The sequence below is a fragment of the Culex quinquefasciatus genome, chromosome 3, assembly GCF_015732765.1.
Source record: "Culex quinquefasciatus strain JHB chromosome 3, VPISU_Cqui_1.0_pri_paternal, whole genome shotgun sequence".
In the NCBI taxonomy this organism is placed as follows: domain Eukaryota; kingdom Metazoa; phylum Arthropoda; class Insecta; order Diptera; family Culicidae; genus Culex; species Culex quinquefasciatus.
This window is the reverse complement of record NC_051863.1, coordinates 87,501,841-87,521,405: the sequence shown is the minus strand read 5'-3', so window position 1 is coordinate 87,521,405 and position 19,565 is coordinate 87,501,841. Positions and strand designations below refer to the sequence as shown.

Below are 19,565 nucleotides of genomic sequence, written 5' to 3'. Positions count from 1 at the left end.
GACAAGCAAACACTGAATCAGTGAACTCGTTCCTTTAAGGAACATACTAGACGAATGATTCTTAAAATATTTGTTAGTCTATCTTATCGACACTTCGTTTTCTGTTCAGCCTATTAAATTTAATTCTCTACCCACACGCAAAGAAATTCCGGTGAACGTTGGATGCTCAATCGCCCTTACCCATCCGATGTTCAAATTTATTCCCATCGGATGTTCAAAGCATTTAAAAAATCACCAACACCACCGCATTCTGAATCATACGATTTTATTCATGCTCTAGTATTCGTGATATTTGCGCAAACCGAACAGTCAACCGAAGATTTTTTTTTCTGATAGCTCGTTCTTCTCTGTGGTCAGTTTGACGTTTTGTTTTTTTTTGTCGCGGTAGGCTGTGCTCGCTCTGCAAGTTTTTTTCGGCCAACAACGGTAGGCGGTCCGGGAAAGTTTCCGCCGGTAATTTTGTGCTCACCGCATCGCGAGTGTCCGAAATTGGTTCCCGTCCGTAGCCCAGAGAATTAATTTCGGTTTCTCTCCCCTCAACGTTTTTAGATTTAAGCAATATGGTACTTCCCTCACGGACAAATCAATCCGCGGCGGCCCGAGTTCGGCCAGCAGTTCCGTCGTGACGGCCGAAATTATGGAAACCGACACGGACCTGTTGATGCCCGTGCCGGAAGAATCTCCCTACTTTCCGGAAAAGTACCCTGGCAAAGTGTGCGCCTGTGCGCGCTCGGCGAACGCAGCCAGCTGGGCCAGGGCGAAATGGACGGATCGAGGTCAAGAACAGTGTCAAATCGACGGTGGCGGCCTCGCTGTAGTCCTAGGAAGACGACGAGGGATTCTCCGGGCGCAGTCCCAGTCAGGAGGACAAACGGGCAGCGGTGGTGGTGGCATCACGCTCGGAATATCGCCGCTGCTGAGCAGCAAAAACGATAGAAAGGATTGAACGTAACGTAAGTGCGTATGGTTGTGACCTTTGACCGGCGACCTAACTAAACCCTCTATCTCTCTTCCGCAGAAACCCAATTATCAACGCCGAGTACGTGACTGTGGCCATGGTGGCCATACGTGATTTACTCGATCAAGAACGGCGGATACTTTTACACTCAACGGTCGTGTGCCAGCTGGTCGTTTGGCGTGGGCATTGGCGCGGCCACGGGGACGCTCAGCAACCTGGAGGTGGTCGTGGCGCAGGCCTTAAGCAAAATGTGCTACTTTTGCTTTGCTGTGCAAGGTAGATACGCAAGCTACATCGCGGTTCAGAGATTCAAAACACTTATTTTTCCCCAGATGTCCAAAATTGTTCTACTACCCGTGCATCGCCGCGGCCGGTGGCACTACCACGAAACGTGACGTCGATTCCGAAGTACGGCTGGATGTGCCTGTGCTGTCGGGTTTGTTTTGATTGGGGTTCGCGAACGCCGGGAGGGGGCGCTTCGTCGCGATGGCTACCAGCAGTGGGACACGCCACGCCAATATCCACGCCTAAGTCCACTCCAAAACCGGAGGAAAAGATCATTCCTCTAGCGCTGAAAGGCAATCACTACGTGGACGGAGTTTGTCATAGCGAGCACAATCTGCACCAAATCAAATCGCTGCAGGCCGAGTTGGCAAGCGTGGCAAGCGGAAACCAAAGCTACAGCTGCAACCTCCCCCGGCATTGGACAAGAACGACGGAGTTCTGGCCGCGATCGAATCAGCCGTAGCCGGGAGCAACTTGGACAACTCGTTTGATGATGTCAAGCTGGAACCGCTGGTTACGAACGAGCAGGACGTGGTTGAGCTACGCAATCTGCAGAAGCTTGGCATCGGTGATTAATTTTTGTGCGGAGGCGTCCCGAGCGGACCAGAAACGATCAAATCTGGGAAGAATCTACGACCGCGGAGGTCAAACCGAAGAACAAGCCAATCGGAGAGAAACAAGAAGAATAAGAAGATACGTGCTTCGGCAGGCTACTGTTGCCGTGGTATTCCGTTGCCATCGGTAGACCTGCCAGTCTTGTTCGCCGCCTCTCTAACAGTCTTCCACCAAGACGTCCCTCAAAAGCCCATTCAGAAGACTCAGACCTGGCCGGCACGACCATGTCGAGGAACCGGTTGACAACAACAAAAACATCTCGTGTGTGTTACTTCGGAACTACTCGGCGGAGGTGCGGACAGTTACTGCGTAGCACCGGATTCCTGACTCTTGATTCTTGTCATAGAGATGACTAAAAAGCTGTGTGTTTAATTTAATATAAAAATAAGAAATTTGTCTGATATAATAACAAATAAAATGCTGTTGTTTGTTTTTCAATATAATATTTTCTCTTTGGGAGGAATATTTATAAAAAAAATACAATTTCTGTTCTTGGTAAACCAAAAATAAACTGACTCAATCGTAATTTTGATTGATTTAGTTTTAATATTGGTTTAAGGGTGCACAGCAACTAAGGAAGTTGTTGTCTTCTTATTCCAAAATTGTCAAACTTACGAACCCAATCCTGCAATAACGGGATTGTAAAATTAATCAAACTTTGTTGTAAATTGCTTTGTGGACAGTACTTTAGGGGATGAATAAAAAAATATTTCGATAGTACCCGTAGTTTTGAAGATACTAAATTGTCTGTAACAAAAATCTGGGTGCAAAAGCTATGGTTGATGTGCACCGTTAACGGCACATAAATTGTCTGTTTTGATAAATATTCTCTGCTATTTTTTGGTTTGCGTCCTGGGGATGTCTGAATCCATCTGGTGGCGAAAAGTGGTACTAGCACTAGCCGTGATGATGTACGGTGGCGGCGCTAGTGATGAATAGTGCAAGCAGTAAACAGCTGCGTGTGATGTCACGCACACATTCAAAAGAGCTGTCAAAATGTCAGAAAAACACGATGAACTTCGGATGGTCAACGCGCTTTGCGCATCGAACGTTCATGATCGTTTATGACCATTCGATGCTCAAAATTTTGAAACCAATGGTCAGTAAATTCGCATTGGCAGTTTTGCGCGAGGGGGATGACACTCCGCGATTTCATTCAAATCGTGCCAAATCGCACCAAATTCCTACATCTTTGCTCATCGTACCTTCATCGCGGTCGTTTTTAGCTCATCGTGCCAAATCGCGCCAAATCGCGCTCATCGTGCTCATCGTGCTCATCGTGCTCAGATCGTGCTCGAATGAAAATTTTCATTCATGCAGTCAGAGTTGCCAGAAATTATTCGTTCTAGCAGTTTCCCATGAAATTGGGCGCACTGCTTCAATGTTTACTTTTGTTGATTAGAGCAGAATGATGTAAATAAACTAAATTGTTTTTTTCAGGACGGATTGCGGTAGAATCATAAAACGGGATTGTTAAGGCCGGAACCAGGCCGGAACTATTTCGTCTGCGATGACCTGGAGCCTGCTTCGGTTTTTATTAATTGTTTATTGTTTCCTTTCGTTTGGGCAAGTTGAGTTCAAAAACTGCAACCCCCGATTCAACGAAAATGCAGCCCTAAACCAGACTACGGCTACGTCCACTTCCGGCTGAGCTTCCCTAAAACCACTAAGCAGCCGTATACGACGCCGTATCATCAAGAATGCGACCAAAACCAAGGAAAAGCTGAAAAAAAAACTCAATAAATCGACAACGACTCCACTGCCACAGGTGACAAACCGGAAGATGACGTCAAAGGCTCCGCCAAATTGGACAAGGACAATTTGCAGTCGAAGAGAACGTTAGCCAAACGGCGGTCCGGAAAAGCGTGACGATGTGCAGGAGAATCCGAACAAACAAATCCGGAGGAGAGTCGAATGTGGAGTGCGAGTTGTCATGATGGGAAGATGAGCATCGAGCAGCAGGACGTGAAGGCACGGCGTCAACGTACCGTGAGTCTGCCCGGACGCGTTCATCGCGGTTGAGTTGATGGCCGGGAATAACAAGATGTGCTGCGACGCGTTTACCGAGCGGATCAACAGCAGGCCATTGACGACCCAGGCACGCGTGGCTAGGTGATGCAGGTTGCCTTTTTTTTGCGCCAACGCAAAGTGTCCAAGGGCGCAAGACCGTCGGTCCTTACCGCATCAGCAGTACATTCACCACATTGCCCTTCAAATTTCCACACGACCTCAAAACTTAATACAACGTTTCAAATTCCACTTATAGCACCACAGCTTTGACCGGCACCCCGGCACCCAATCCGGTCGCCTTCCGGGACGTTCACCAGGCAGTCGGTGCAGTTGCCCTGCTCCTCGTGACACCGGAAGTGCCCACTGCAGATGCGAACCAGCGCTATTCCGAGCAACGCTAGTGCGAGTAGTTTTGGAAAGGGCGGACCAGCGCAAGGCAAAAATCGTGGTTGCTTTTTTGACGTTGTAGATGGCCAACAGGAAGGGCTAACCAGTACGTACGAGAGGATCTTTTGTTCTAGCACGATGGAGATGTTCGAGCAGAGCACGCACGTCGTGAAGGCGAAGTAGATTCGGTTGATGAAGTTTTTCAGCGTTTCTGCTGGCTGATGTTTTTGGTGATGTTGGTCAAATATTTAATGATTTGGAACAATAGGATACCGATGAAGGCGACAGAGGCGGTTGAGGTGAAGCCGAAATCGCGGCGAAAGAAGACCCCGAACGTTCCGTCCACTACGATGCAGTAGATGGTGGTTCCATTGAATATTCGAGCGAGCTGGAGGGCGCTCGAGTTGGTGATTTGACCCAGGTTTCGTGGCACCTTTCGGGGATGTCTTTGAGGTAGTGGAGAAGGTCGCAGGAGATGCTTTGGAAGGCGGCCTCCGCGAAGACGGTGTTGACGCGCTGCGTGAGCATCAGGAATTTGTTGTCCAGATCGTCAAGTTGGTCAACGCCGAACGTTCCGCGGTTTGCTTCGGCGTACTGCTGGAAGTAGTTTTGGGTTTGGTCCCGCTCAATTGTTAAATCTATAAAACGCTTATTTGATCAAACACATTATATTTCAGATTTGGTAAATTTTAAGCGAAGCCTGAACCTGAACACTACTACAATTGCACACTCAACTGCTGCTTCAAGTTTCTACTGAATGCGCGGTTACTGCTCCGAGCTGGGGTCTTTCTAAGCTGGTCAAACGGCGTTTCTAGTGGTATAAAAAGTGTATCCGATTCCACATGCTCGGCAGCAGCAACTCTTGGACGATCACGTGTACAAGCTCGCGTGGATTACCTTGGCGATTCACTCAAATGTCTCGTAGTTGCACATGGTTTCCCGCGAGCCGTTCGCCACCTCCGCCGAACCATCCTCTCGAGCAACTCCGCAGCCGAAGCTTGTCCGAGATCTTATGGTTCGGGTCGAATGTCATCGGATGGCCAGCCGCGGCCGCTTTCTGCCGAAAATCACACTGCTCGACGTCGGCCAGGTCGTCTCCGATTGGCGACGACGTCCCTGACGTCACCAGCTGGTTCTGGTTGCCTGCCCATCGCGTCTTGCAGAACTCGTTCATGCCGATTAGGTTCGCGTACGTGTCAAGGTCCTGACAGCTGAGGTTGTTTGCCATTTCCTAATGGTTTTTAAAGAACCGTTTTTAGATTCAGCAAGATTATTATAGTGTCGACTTGCTTACCAATCGGCAATCGGTATATCGGGGCAACCGTTGAGCGCGTTGATGCACTCGACCCATCGTAGTTGTAGATGGTTACCCGCGAGCCGTCCACCGCCACCACCAAACCATCCTCCGGGTTGACCGTCTCGAGCGACTGGTTCAGATAGGGTTGATTTCTACGATGCACTCCGACATGGTTTCGTTCGTCCTCGTGTCGTCTTTCCATGTCGTCCTTCATGTCGTGCGCTATAGCCGTATGCTGAATGATATTGGACACGTGCACCTAGACAAACCCGCGTGGGCATGGGCAGTAGGTCCGACCGGATGTCGTGACCTCGTGAAGTTCGGCGTCTGAAAAATGTGCAAAGAAGAAAAATAGCGAGAATGTTAATTACGGTAGTCAAGTGGCGCCGGGCTCTACGAGCACGTGTGAGTCCTCAATGTAGGGCAGTCTTTTACCATTGGACGACGGTCCGTCCGCAGCTGAATGGTGGTATATCCGGGGGGACCTGGGCTATTTGGTTGCATAGCTAGTTGAGCAGCTTATCGTGCTCGGAACTGATGCTGCTGCTATTTCCAACAGCCGTGGCCACAGTTACAGCTGCTGCAAGTGGTACAGCGGATCACTTCGGTTGTTGCTACTGGTCGTTGTCGTGGGTCTTCCGCCACTCAAGCTCGAGCTGCTTCTTGCCGGGCTGTTACTTAACGAGATACCACTGCTACTTTTATCGGAAACCTTCTCTCTGGCAGCACGCGGCACTGCTCGTGGCCTTACTGGTTGCGGTCGTGGCCGCCGGCGTGTATGCAAAACCACCGAATCAACCGGCCAGCTCGAGCGATTGTGCGTCCAGCTAACTGATTGGGTTGTTCGTAGTCTGGATGACGTTCTCTGGCACCGATTCTACGAAAACCATAATCTGGGAGGAATGTGGCAAGGAAGGCAGGGGATCGGGTTGGAATTGGGCTCAAAGAGTGCGGGTTCCACGACGATTTCCAGCTCAAGGACTCATCTGGAGTGTCGACATGGGATGTCGCTTGGGCTGGCGAATCGACGGCGGTGACTTCCTCGCCTTTCACAGGGGTCATTCCGGCTTGGTCTTCTTCGGCGAAAATTCTCGAGGCCGCCGTCCATCTCTTTCATGGCGGGCTTTCGGGTGTCCTTCTTCCTGGTTTTGGAAATCCGGTGGAAAATTTATCCTCCAACATCCACTTTTCCCACGTGTTTATTTTGTTTTGTTTTGCTCTTTCACTGCTCGAATCGAATTTCAGCAAGACCTGTCATTTGGTTGCTGTCAAACTCATTCGAGCAGTGTACAGCTCACATCGCGCGATTTTTCTACATCGCGCTCACATCGCGGTGAAATCGCGCCAGATCGCGCTCATTCTTGGCAATCGTGGCAGATCGCGTTCATCGAAGGTCATCGCAGTTGAATCGCGAGCTCATCGCGGGAGTGTCATCCCCCTCGGTTTTGCGTGCAGTTAGATGATGTAGTTGAAATGTCGAGATCGTTTTTCTCGTTTGTCGAGTATTTGATACACATTACAGCTGGGTTTCATTGTTCTTTGTTTGTAATTGTTTAATGAGAAGATTCGCTAGATATACATTATCCTTCAATTCGACCAGTCGTTTCCCGTGAAAAGACCTCCGCTAAGCAATTTAGCTCGTAAAGCATGGCAATGAATGTGGCTTTATCCCATATCCCCGAGCTTTTCAAGCCACTTTCCTAATCCCATATCCCCGAATATTCTACATCCCCGAAAATCATTTTATCGATTGTCATAAACTTCCCCGAAAATTCAATTTTCCCGAATGTCATAATCCCTAATTTGACACATTCTCCGGGCTCCAGTGGGAAAATTTAAAAACTTGATTTACTAGCGAAATAGATATTGTGATTAGATTATGTCTAGTTTAAGGCTTGCAAAACCAACTTTTACAAACATTCAACGTACGTACACGCCCAAGTAACCACAAGCACTAAATTGAAGTATTTATTCAGTACTAAATCAGCACTCGAATGTTTTGAAGTAGTAAATAAGCTTTGCGAATGCCTCAAAGTACCAAGACTTTGCAGCATTACAACTGGCATTAAATCACCATTTACGACCTTGAAAATGTGCTTCAAAGCATTTGATGTTTATCAACAAAGTAACCCATTCATACGGGAAACATTTCAGCCAGGCACGCTCTTACCCACATTAACTCAGTGCGGACGTTACGCATCGGCGGCCGTTACTGATCGTGTGGTCCGCCCTAGAACCGCCCTGGCGAACCGAGGGCGGGCCGCCTGGGCGGTTGAAATTTGACATTTGAAATTTTTCAATTTCGTCCGCCCTCCATCCGCCTTGGCGTGCCATGGGCGCATCGCCTGGGCGGTTCAAACTGATCGCTGAAATGTTTCAATTTCGTTCGCCCCTCAATCTCCGCGGCGAGCCAAAGGCTGATTGCCGTGGCGGTTTGCATCTGAAGGAATTTATTTCGAATTTGACATTTCAGTCAGTTTTCAACGAGCTTCGGTGGGTGTTGTTATTTAATCGGCGGCTGCTGATTTTCGTTGTTAAGTTTGTGTTGGGAGAAGTGTTGTGTTGTTTAGATTGTTTACTTACTACAAACAGTTGAAAGTGCGTTTGAAATAGTGATTGAAGGTTGTTTTGCAAGAATAATCGTTATTGTTGGTGTAATTTATGTGACACCCCTTATAAATATTGTTGGCAGATGTGCAATCATTTGGAATACTTTGAATTTGATATGTTTCATTGTTGTTATGATTTGATTTATTCTTTTTTGTATGTTTGTATGGAAATTTGGTGTACATTTTGGTAAAAGTATACCTTTCCCAGGGAAACCTCTTGAAGAGTATCGAGGTGGCATTTACAAAGCGGATTTTGTGCCAATGTTTACTCAATTAATGTTAATGTTTTTTTGTGTGAATGTTAACACTCCAAAGGTTGCGGGTTCAGTGCCAGCAGTGGAGGCAATTAGTGGTGCAGAAGCGATTTTTGTCTTTCTTTTGTTTGACGTTTTTTAGGTGTGCATGATGCAGGACGTGGGTAGGAAGTAATTTCAATTATTTTCAATTATCAGTTCAGCGGCAACAATATCATTTAAAATTGTGTTTAATTTTTTACAGCTTCCTGGATCATTTATAAATGGACTGCTTATATGTATTTATCTATTCTTCATTTGATTTATTTGAATGTTTATATCATTCCTATTCCTTGTCCTTTTTTCTACCATTCCTCCATACCATATATGATTAAATTTCATGAACTAACGACAGTTACTGAAATAGCAATGGAACCATCTGAAGAATTTGTCTTTAAAATATAATTATCTTTCTTCCAGCTTCCGGGAATCTTCTTCAATTTTAATGCCTACATTTATCTATTCACTAGATGATTTATTTAAATGTTTATATCCTTCCTTATCCTATTCCTTTTCTTTCAGCAATGGAACCATCTGGAGCATTTGTCTTTTTAATTATAGTTGTTTGTTTTGCAGCTTCCCGGAATCATCTTTAAAATTACTGCTTATTTGTATTTATCACTGTAAGATTTATTTTTATATTCATGTCTACCATTCCCCCATACAATATATGATCAAATAGAATGACAAGAAAGAACATGGGGTGTAATCTACTAGGATACTTTCTTCGGATTAGCTGCGCTTGTGTTTTATTAGATTAGAGTATGAATTGTTAATATTCAATACGTTGACTGTTTATATGTAAGTACCAATAATTCATGAACATTTTAAATAATTTAGTTTTTAAGAATTAGTTAAAGAATTATTTTTATTTGCAGGAAATGGAAAATCTTCGCAACAAGTTTGCTTATCAATATATTATTTTGTTTCTTTATTTTTTTCATCATTTCACCTCAGTGAACTAACAACGCACGTAAGATGTATTAAGAACAAAATTATTTTGAAAATTATGTTTTTTTTTTTTCATATTTTTGTTTTATTTCTAAATTTTAGCACACAAGAATCTACAAACTCTACTTTGTGTTTTTTCAGTTTTAGAAGAACTTGAAAAAACACTATCAGAATCCTGAAGGAACCTGAACGGGTATTCTGCGTGGGCGGATGAAATATGTATGAAAGGCGAATCGAGGGCGGGCCAAGGCGGTTGGGGCTTTTTGGGCGGATGAACTTTATATAGGGGGCGGATCGGGGGCGAGCCGCTGGCGGACCAACCTATAGGGGCGGCTGAACCGTATATGAGAGGCGCAACAAGGGCGAGCCAAGGTGGTTGGGGCTTTTTGGGCGGATGAACTTTATATGGGGAGCGTATCAAGGGCGACCCGCTGGCGAACCAACCTACAGGGGCGGCTGAACCGTATATGAAAGGCGCATCAAGGGCGAGCCAAGGCGGTTGGGGCTTTTTGGGCGGATGAACTTTATATGGGAGGCGTATCAAGGGCGACCCGCTGGCGAACCAACCTACAGGAGCGGCTGAACCGTATATGTAAGGCGCATCAAGGGCGAGCCAAGGCGGTTGGGGCTTTTTGGGCGGATGAACTTTATATGGGAGGCGTATCAAGGGCGACCCGCTGGCGAACCAACCTACAGGGGCGGCTGAACCGTATATGAGAGGCGCATCAAGGGCGAGCCAAGGCGGTTGGGGCATTTTGGGCGGATGAACTTTATATGGGAGGCGTATCAAGGGCGACCCGCTGGCGAACCAACCTACAGGGGCGGACGAACCGTATATGAAAGGCGGGTCGAGGGCGAGCCACGGCGGTTGGGGCTTTTTAGGCGGATGAACTTTCTATGGGAGGCGTATCGAGGGCGACCCGCTGGCGGACCATCCTATAGGGGCGGTTGAACCATACAAAACGGCGTATGTAGGGCGGATGAACGGCGGGTGAAACATTTCAAGGCAAACCTGGGCGACCCCGGGGCGAGTCGCTGGCGGACCAACGTCACGATAAAAAAACTGATCGTGCGCCAAATTGTTGCAAATTTTATCCGCCAGCGGGTCGCCCGTGGTCCGCCAAATCAATCGCTGGCGGATCGCCAGAGCGGTTTGGCGGTCCGCCAGCGGACCGCCGGCGGGCTGCCCAGGCGATCCGCCAGCGATTGATTTGGCGGACCACGGGCGACCCGCTGGCGGATAAAATTTGCAACAATTTGGCGCACGATCAGTTTTTTTATCGTGACGTTGGTCTCGCCCGGGGTCGCCCAGGTTTGCCTTGAAATGTTTCACCCGCCGTTCATCCGCCCCACATACGCCGTTTTGTATGGTTCAACCGCCCCTATAGGATGGTCCGCCAGCGGGTCGCCCTCGATACGCCTCCCATAGAAAGTTCATCCGCCTAAAAAGCCCCAACCGCCGTGGCTCGCCCTCGACCCGCCTTTCATATACGGTTCGTCCGCCCCTGTAAGATGATCCGCCAGCGGGTCGCCCCCGATCCGCCCCCTATATAAAGTTCATCCGCCCAAAAAGCCCCAACCGCCTTGGCTCGCCCTTGATGCGCCTTTCATATACGGTACAGCCGCCCCTGTAAGATGGTCCGCCAGCGGGTCGCCCCCGATCCGCCCCCTATATAAAGTTCATCCCCCCAAAATGCCCCAACCGCCTTGGCCCTCCCGCGATTCGCCATTCATACATATTTCATCCGCCCAAGCAGAATACCCGTTCAGGTTCCTTCAGGATTCTGATAGTGTTTTTTCAAGTTCATCTAAAACGGAAAAAACACAAAGTGCCTTATATAGAAATGCAGATCTTTGTAGATTCTTGTGTGCTGAAATTTAGAAATAAAGCAAAAATATGAAAAAAAAAACATAATTTTCAACATAATTTTGTTCTCAATACATCTTACGTGCGTTGTTAGTTCACTGAGGTGAAATGATGAAAAAAATAAAGAAACAAAATAATATATTGATAAGCAAACTTGTTGCGAAGATTTTCCATTTCCTGCAAATAAAAATAATTCTTTAACTAATTCTTAAAAGCTAAATTATTTAAAATGTTCATGTATTATTGGTACTTACATATAAACAGGCAACGTATTGAATGTTAACAATTCATACTCTAATCTAATCAAACACAAGCGCAGCTAATCCGAAGAAAGTATCCTAGTAGATTACACCCCATGTTCTTTCTTGTCATTCAATCTTCTTCTATATATATAAAAATTTCGACGGTTTTTTCGAACGCGAATCAGTTCAATACGGAGCGTCGGATCGAGGTGCTCTTTGTTGCGTTGGGTTCGTATAAGCCCAAGGAAGGTTCTTACGCTAACTAAATGACACTTTGGCCACTCTGGAACCGATTCCGGAAAAGCTGCAGATTGTATGGGAAAAGTTACGTAAAATCAAATTTTGATCACAGGAGGCTGAATAAGCAAACAAGCATGAAACGTCAGGAAACCAAAAAAGGGCAGGACGAAGTTTGCCGGGAAGAGCTTGTTTGATCATATATGGTATGGGGAATGGTAGATCTGAATATGAAAATAAATCTTACAGTGAAAAGATAAATACATATAAGCAGTAAATTTAAAGATGATTCCGGAAGCTGCAAAACAAACAACTATAATTAAAAAGACAAATGCTCCAGATGGTTCCATTGCTGAAAGAAAAGGAATAGGATAAGGAAGGATATAAACATTTAAATAAAACATCTAGTGAATAGATAAATGTGGGCATTAAAATTGAAGAAGATTCCCAGGAGCTGGAAGAATGATAATTATTTTTTAAAGACAAATTCTTCAGATGATTCCATTGCTTTTTCAGTAACTGTCGTTAGTCCATGAAATTTGATCATATATGGTATGGAGGAATGGTAGAAAAAAGGAAAAGGAATAGGAATGATATAAACATTCAAATAAATCAAATGAAGAATAGATAAATACATATAAGCAGTTCATTTATAAATGATCCAGGAAGCTGTAAAAAAATTAAACAAAATTTTAAATGATATTGTTGCCGCTGAAATGATAATTGAAAATAATTGAAATTACTTCCTACCAAAGTCCTGCATCATGCACACCTAAAAAACGTCAAACAAAAGAAAGAAAAAAATCGCTGATGCACCACTAATTGCCTCCACTGCTGGCACTGAACCCGAACCTTTGGAGTGTTAACATTCACACAAAAAAACATTAACATTAATTGAGTAAACATTGGCACAAAATCCGCTTTGTAAATGCCACCTCGATACTCTTCGAGAGGTTTCCCTGGGAATGATATACTTTTTACCAAAATGTACACCAAATTTCCATACAAACATACAAATAAGAACAAATCAAATCATAACAACAATGAAAAATATCAAATTCTAAGTATTCCAAACTTGATTCCAAATGTTTGCACATCTGCCAACAATATTTATAAGGGGTGTCACATAAATTACACCAACAATAACGATTATTCTTGCAAAACAACCTTCAACCACTATTTCAAACGCACTTTCAACTGTTTGTTTACATAAGTAAACAATCTAAACAACACAACACTTCTCCCAACACAAACTTAACAACGAAAATCAGCAGCCGCCGATTAAATAACAACACCCACCGAAGCTCGTTGAAAACTGACTGAAATGTCAAATTCGAAATAAATTCCTTCAGATGCAAACCGCCACGGCAATCAGCCTTTGGCTCGCCGCGGCGATTGAGGGGCGAACGATATTGAAACATTTCAGCGATCAGTTTGAACCGCCCAGGCGATGCGCCCATGGCACGCCAAGGCGGATGGAGGGCGGACGAAATTGAAAAATTTCAAATGTCAAATTTTAACCGCCCAGGCGGCCCCCTCGGTCCGCCAGGGCGGTTCTAGGGCGGACCACACGATCAGTAACGGCCGCCGATGCATAACGTCCGCACTGAGTTAATGTGGGGGGTATTGACTTTAATCCTTCTCCCGTTATACCGTTCCAATAAGCGTGCGGGCTAAGGCGCATTTCCCCCAGTGTGCAACAGTTTTATTTTTGCGTGAATTGGGTTCAATTCCCGCTGACTGAAGTGTTTTTTTTTGTGGAAAACTGCAGCCTGTAATTAAGCCAATTATTTTCAAAACATATGCCCATAGCACAAAGGACATTATCAAAAGTTCTCTGGTAAATTGAATGACTTTTCTCGCAAGCAAAAAGCTGCTTTCCGGAAGTCTGATACACTTTGTGAAATTTTGCCACCCGTGGACCAAGCACTCCTCGGAAAAACAGTTTACGTTAGCCGTTAGCCATTACTTGTCCCTATTAACCCCAAGCCTTCCGTAATTGATTGTACTGCACTTGACTGGCTGGCCGCGATTTGCTGAGTGTTTTGTCTTTAATTTCCGTGCAACGAAATGACAACGGGTTTTTCTCATGAACCAGAAGCTCTAAACAGCAGAAAAAAAGTCTCATTAATGTTCGATGCATCAACCACATCGATTAAAACTTTCAAAACAAACACTCATTTCAGAATACGCGCCAGCCAACTGGCGCGCATCCTGGAGATCGACGAGAAAAATGCAAGAATAACATCAAAGTGTCACACTCACACATGAAACGCAACAGGAGAAAAAAAAACAGGAGGCCCACCACCAAGTGTGTGGAGCAGCTAGCTGTCCTTTTTTTCCCTCAGCCTTGACGTCGATAAAGCAGTTTTTTGTTGGAGCTTTTGGTGAGGCATTAAATCAGCATCACTGTGCGCCACTTGAAATATTGCTCAAGGGAAAAGTGCTGATTTAATGTTTTGAAGCATTATTTGCTGGTATTAAATGCCAATATAATGCTGATTTAATGCCGCTATTTAGTGCCTCACGGTTACTTGGGCGGTCCGATTGAGTTTACTGACCTAAGGGTGTAAAAGTTCTGTCTAGTCGGGGGTCCATCTCCCATTCACGATCTTATTCCGTAAATGTATTTCAACTATCTAGCTAATTCTTCAAAATTAAGATATAGAAAACTATGTCCACATATCTGAGCGAGTTGTGGCGCTATAACCACGGCAAATAGTGTCGAGGGCATTCGAGGAAATACAATGTCCCATCCCAGAGGGTCCCGGAGTACCAAACCCTCTTAGCATGGTGCTCCCAATGAATACAACCAAAATCTCGGAGCGTATAGTCGACGACACGACAAGACACTCGGTGGAAAAACTTTTGCAAAATGTGTTCCTCACCGTGAACCGGGAAACAACCGTGAATGTCCAAAGTCACGGTAAAATTGAAGGACCCCTCGTTATTTCGTAAAATAAACTTTTTTCGCAACACTGCTTGTTTGTAATTATTTATGTTGGATTGGAATCAGCTGTGTTTTGTTGATTGTTTTCGAGAATGATCGCACCGATCGATCGCCTTCGCGGGAGAGTGGCCACTTAGTGGCGTTGGCCGGGTACTACGTAACCCGACTTCCGGCGCCAAAGATTTTGCACCGCACACTTGTCCGCCAGCTGGGCCCACTCGCGATGTAGGACGATCTCGTAGCTATCAGGCAGCAGACGGGATGCTAGCAAAGCCATCGAGTTTCATTGAGGTGGGATCCGGAACGGGAACCGCTCCATAAGCTTTTGCAGCTTGAGTCTTTCCTCCTCGCGGACGCCGAACTCACAGGACAGCGAAAATATGCTGATAAGTTCAATCTCGCTAAGCGTTATCTTTAGCAGCTGGTTGCACGTCGCGACTCTGGATTCGGTTGCGCATTTTGAAGCCGGCGAACACGAGTTGCACGTACATGGGCAGTTTCTCGATGATCATCAGTTCCTCTTCGAAGGATTATGGCTTCAACGCCGGCACGTGAACTTCTTCGTAACCCTTGCGCTGTTTGCGAAAACATCCATCGAACAATTGGCACCGGTTGTTGGTAGTTCGTGTCGGGTTCGACTCACTAGCTCGGGCCATCACAACGAATCCTGCCGGAACCACTTCCGTCTAAACTTTCCATCGTAACAGTTGGCCCATCGTTACTCCAAGGCCTTGTTACGGGAATGAAGGCGTTAAACTATTTCGGGTAGATGTAGAATAAACCAAGCTGCATCGGCGCTTTCGGTTGGGTGGTGCATCACTGGAATCGGTTCTGCTGAAGTTTTCAACCCGTTGCGTAAACAACAACCTTCAACCCGTTCGGTGGTGTCCGTCGGTGACCGGATCATCAGAATTTCGTGAATTTTTAACAAAGTTCTGTCCCGCGTTTGGTTGTACCAAGAACTATGGTGCTTCTGAAAACCTTCACCGGCAGCTCGGGCGAGGACACTCCACCAAAGTGCCCTCCTGTTAAAGGTGGAAGATTGCAACGAGATTTCCATCTGCAACATCCGGGTGTCGCCGAACAACACATCATCACGATTTACGACTCGGAACGAACATTGCGGCGCAGGTGAAGGCCGTCAGTATTTGCACTAAAGCGATCGAGCGCGGCTACACGGTCCGGGTGAGGGTGCGCGGCCTCGGCCCCGGTCGATTGTCCGCCATCAAGAGCCTCGAGATGGTCGGCATGATCCCCAGCAAGCTGCGCAAGTTGAAGAATTGTGTTACTTTACTTCTGTTGGTTGGAATTAAGGGTTCTTAGAGTAGCGGGTCCAAGAATGTCATTGCAGACACCGGAACGACGGAAAAGATGGCGCAACACCGGAGAATCGGCTAGTTAGTTGGGCGACGTGAATCGGAGCGGTTAGAAGATGATCCGGCAGACGTCGCAACTTGACCCAAGCTGGGGCAACAGCCGGTACGATATTAATCGGACTCGCCTTTTTCCAGCGCTACGACTTTCGTCGGACTCGCTTTTGTCTTTCGTACCCATTCATCTCTCTCCCGAATTTCGTCACGGGCTTTTGCTATTTTAAATGGTGGTATGTCCCACGCTTCTTCCTCCCTTGTAGATTCCGAACATCATCTCTGCAGTAAACTTGACGCGTAATCTAATTTAAGGCTTTCTCCAGAATCCCTTCGAAAGATTGGCTGCGCTAGGATTTGATTAGATACGATTTGATCAACGGGGCAGTTGATATTTTAAACCTGTTTAGCACGTTCAGAAAGCCAAAATTCCCGATGACCATTTTGTTTCAAAGTTACGCAAAATAATGCTGTTGCTGACAATGTTGGCAACACCAAAATTAATAAAAATAAATTGTTCGCTCTACAGCATTGCCTTAGCGTTCTCGATTTCGAGATTCCTACTTGAAATTACAGATTGTCAAGGGAGACAGATTGGCCGATGCAAAATAAATTGGCACAGGCAACGTATGTTTTGCGCTTGCAACACTGCCAGTTTTGCTGGGCGTAAAGGGCGGTTGGTGTCCAGCGCGTTTGGTGTCCAGAAACATTGGCCAATCTGTTTCCCTAGACAATCTGTACTTGAAACTAGGTGTCCGAAGGCTTGACTTGATTGTTTAGGTTATTTAAACCTCTTTTACACCTAAACTTCAATCATCCCCGGGATTCGAACTGACGATCAGTGACTCCACCGAGACAGAACCTAGGGAGACGACTCCTACACCTGGATTAAGCTAACGATCTAACATCTAAGTTAGACCGGGGACAACATTTACTTCCCCGTCCGACGGAAAGCTTGATCAGACAAATCTCGTCTTGAAAAATGCCACCGGGGCCGTCTGGGATCGAACCCAGGCCGACTGGGTGAGAGGCAACCACGCTTCCCCAAAATTAAATCATTTTAACTTGGCTAGTCTATCACTGGACTACCTGTAGTTCCCATGACGGCACCCCACTCAGTTACAAATTTCCATGCCAGCAAAATGCCGGCGGATGAAAGGGTCGCCACGCCAATGTGAGTAATCAAAACATTTCCCACTTCTTCCATCAAACCGCTGCCCAAATTCTCACTTGAATTCCACTTCGTTTACCGATGAATACTCACCCACACCTCTTCTTCCCTAGCGTACACATTTTCTTTGCACCTCCACCTCAAATTTTGTGGGACAAAAACTTTTAAAACAAAAAAAATCGGAAGCATAGTTTTTGCTACCGGCTGCGCCAATCGTAGAATCCGAACTGCGCGCGCAACACTTGAGCGCTACTTGTCAAACTATGCGCCTGTAACTCACGCTCTCAGCGAATGCCGCACTCACTCTCACTTGCTGTCAAAACACTCGCAGCAGCTTGCCGATATAGGGGAGCATGGGATATAATGATTATACCTCGACTCTACATGTCCCCACGGTTCTTCTTCCACTGTCGATTCAGAATTGTGTTGTTGTTCGAACACTCGGTGCTCAAACTCAACCCACTTTAAAACGAATCATGTCTCTGCGATACGACTTTACGCAGTAGGCATGGCCGCTTTAACGCTTGAGATGTTTCAATGCATTCCGATGTAATGGCGCATTACAAATGTTAATAAATGTCAAGAAGAGTGCTAGGCATAATCTAACCTAAGGCACTCTCCAGGATCCCTTCGAAAGATTGGCTGTACTAGGGTCTGATTAGATTAGATTAGATTAGATTAGAAAACTATGTCCACATATCAGAACTTTACGTAGTCTACGCCATTCCGGTTATGTATGTGGCATAACTACTTTGACTTTTTTGAAAAATGGTCTAAACGTCAAAATTTTTACAAACCGACAATGGGAATCGATTTCTAAGACAATTTTACATAAAAGTCTCCATATTGACCATTGTCCTATGTCCAGTCCTTGTGAAGATACAGCGGATTTAAACAAAAAAAATTGAAAAAACGGTTTTTTGTGGTTTTTGGCAATTTCTTTATGACAGACTTGATTTAACATTAAAAAAAATGGGAGCAGTTCATTAACAGGATTCCAAGATATGTTTATTTGAAAATAAAATCCGTGTTTTTCGACGCGCCGTGCGCTAAAACGGGAAAATGACGAAATCGGCAACAAATCAACTTTTTTCACTAAAACTGCGATAATTTTAAAATCTCAGCGATGACCTATACATGCCTGGGTACCAAAAGTTGCGTCTTTCAATTACGAAAATTTTGGTACCGTAAACTGGGGTCAATCGGGACCAGCGATGGAATAATCATCATCAAAAGAAAATCATTGGACGTTCATCAAGAGAAAAAATCCGAAGGGAGCTTGGCTCTCCTCTCTCGCGCACGAAAGATCAGTAGAAGAAATCTAAAAAAATCATCATCATGATTATTCGCCGGAACATCTTTTTCACTACTACACATGCAAGTGTTGCTTCACGCGTCGAAATTTGACCTGTCACATTTTGTAGATGGGCAATGTGTGTAAACAAAGTGAAATAAATATTTTTAAGCGGTGCTGACAAGGAAATTCACAAAAATCATCAGCAGATTGATTTTCTTGGAGAAGTTCGGGAGCGATTTTCTTTTGCGTGATTTGCCTCCTCTCTCTTTCGCGGGTGAAGAAAGTTCGCAAGCGAAATTGATTTTTTACGATTATTCCATCCCTGATCGGGACACATGGGGCGAATTGGGACAGCAGTTTTTACCATGTTGGAGCACAATATGTTGATTTATCTGGTTGGTTTCGGTTAGAACAGACTCAGGCCTACAAAATGTGTACATCCGTTTCTAAATTTAAAAGTTTTAAGTGCTCTAAAAACTGCTGTCCCTATTCAGACTGTAGTCCCGATTCACCCCAGATTACGGTACCCAAACATCTTCAGGTCATCGCGGAAATTTTTGAGTTATCGCAGTTTTAGTGAAAAAGGTTGATTTTTTCCACAGGTTTTATTTAAAATTAATCATATCTCAGCATCCTGTTAATGAACTCCTTCCATTTTTTAGTAAGTTATGTAAAATTGTCCGAGGAATCCGATAAAAATATTTCCAGACATAGGCTCTTTGGTCCAGACACCTTCAAAACGGCATTTTATTGTTTCATACGACCTTTTCATATGTTAGACTAGATTTTTGAAACTTCTTACTATTTTTCTTTGAAATGCCAACTTATCATCTTTCATCTGCGTATAAGACAGCTAAAATCGGTTAAAATGGCAGGGAGTTATGATTTTTTTAAAAAGTGGTTTTTGCGAAAATCGACGAAAATGGCAATTTTTCAGACCACCCTTAAACGTCGTAAATCACCATAATGGGCAAAATACGGGTCTAATTATTTCGGCCAGTAAATCCCAGAAAAAATTTGAGCCCGATC

At 45.2% G+C, this 19,565-nt stretch overlaps 1 protein-coding gene across 1 annotated transcript in view; it reads right to left on the bottom strand.

Moving 5' to 3' along the window:
- Nucleotides 1-17,433, bottom strand: part of LOC6047281 — a 61,026-nt gene extending 43,593 nt beyond the window's left edge. Inside the window, exon 1 of the mRNA XM_038265411.1 lies at nucleotides 17,333-17,433. Coding sequence (XP_038121339.1) covers nucleotides 17,333-17,428 — 96 coding nt within the window. The 5' untranslated portion in view covers nucleotides 17,429-17,433. The remainder of the gene's footprint in view (nucleotides 1-17,332) is intronic.
- Between the last annotated feature and the right edge of the window lie 2,132 nt (nucleotides 17,434-19,565).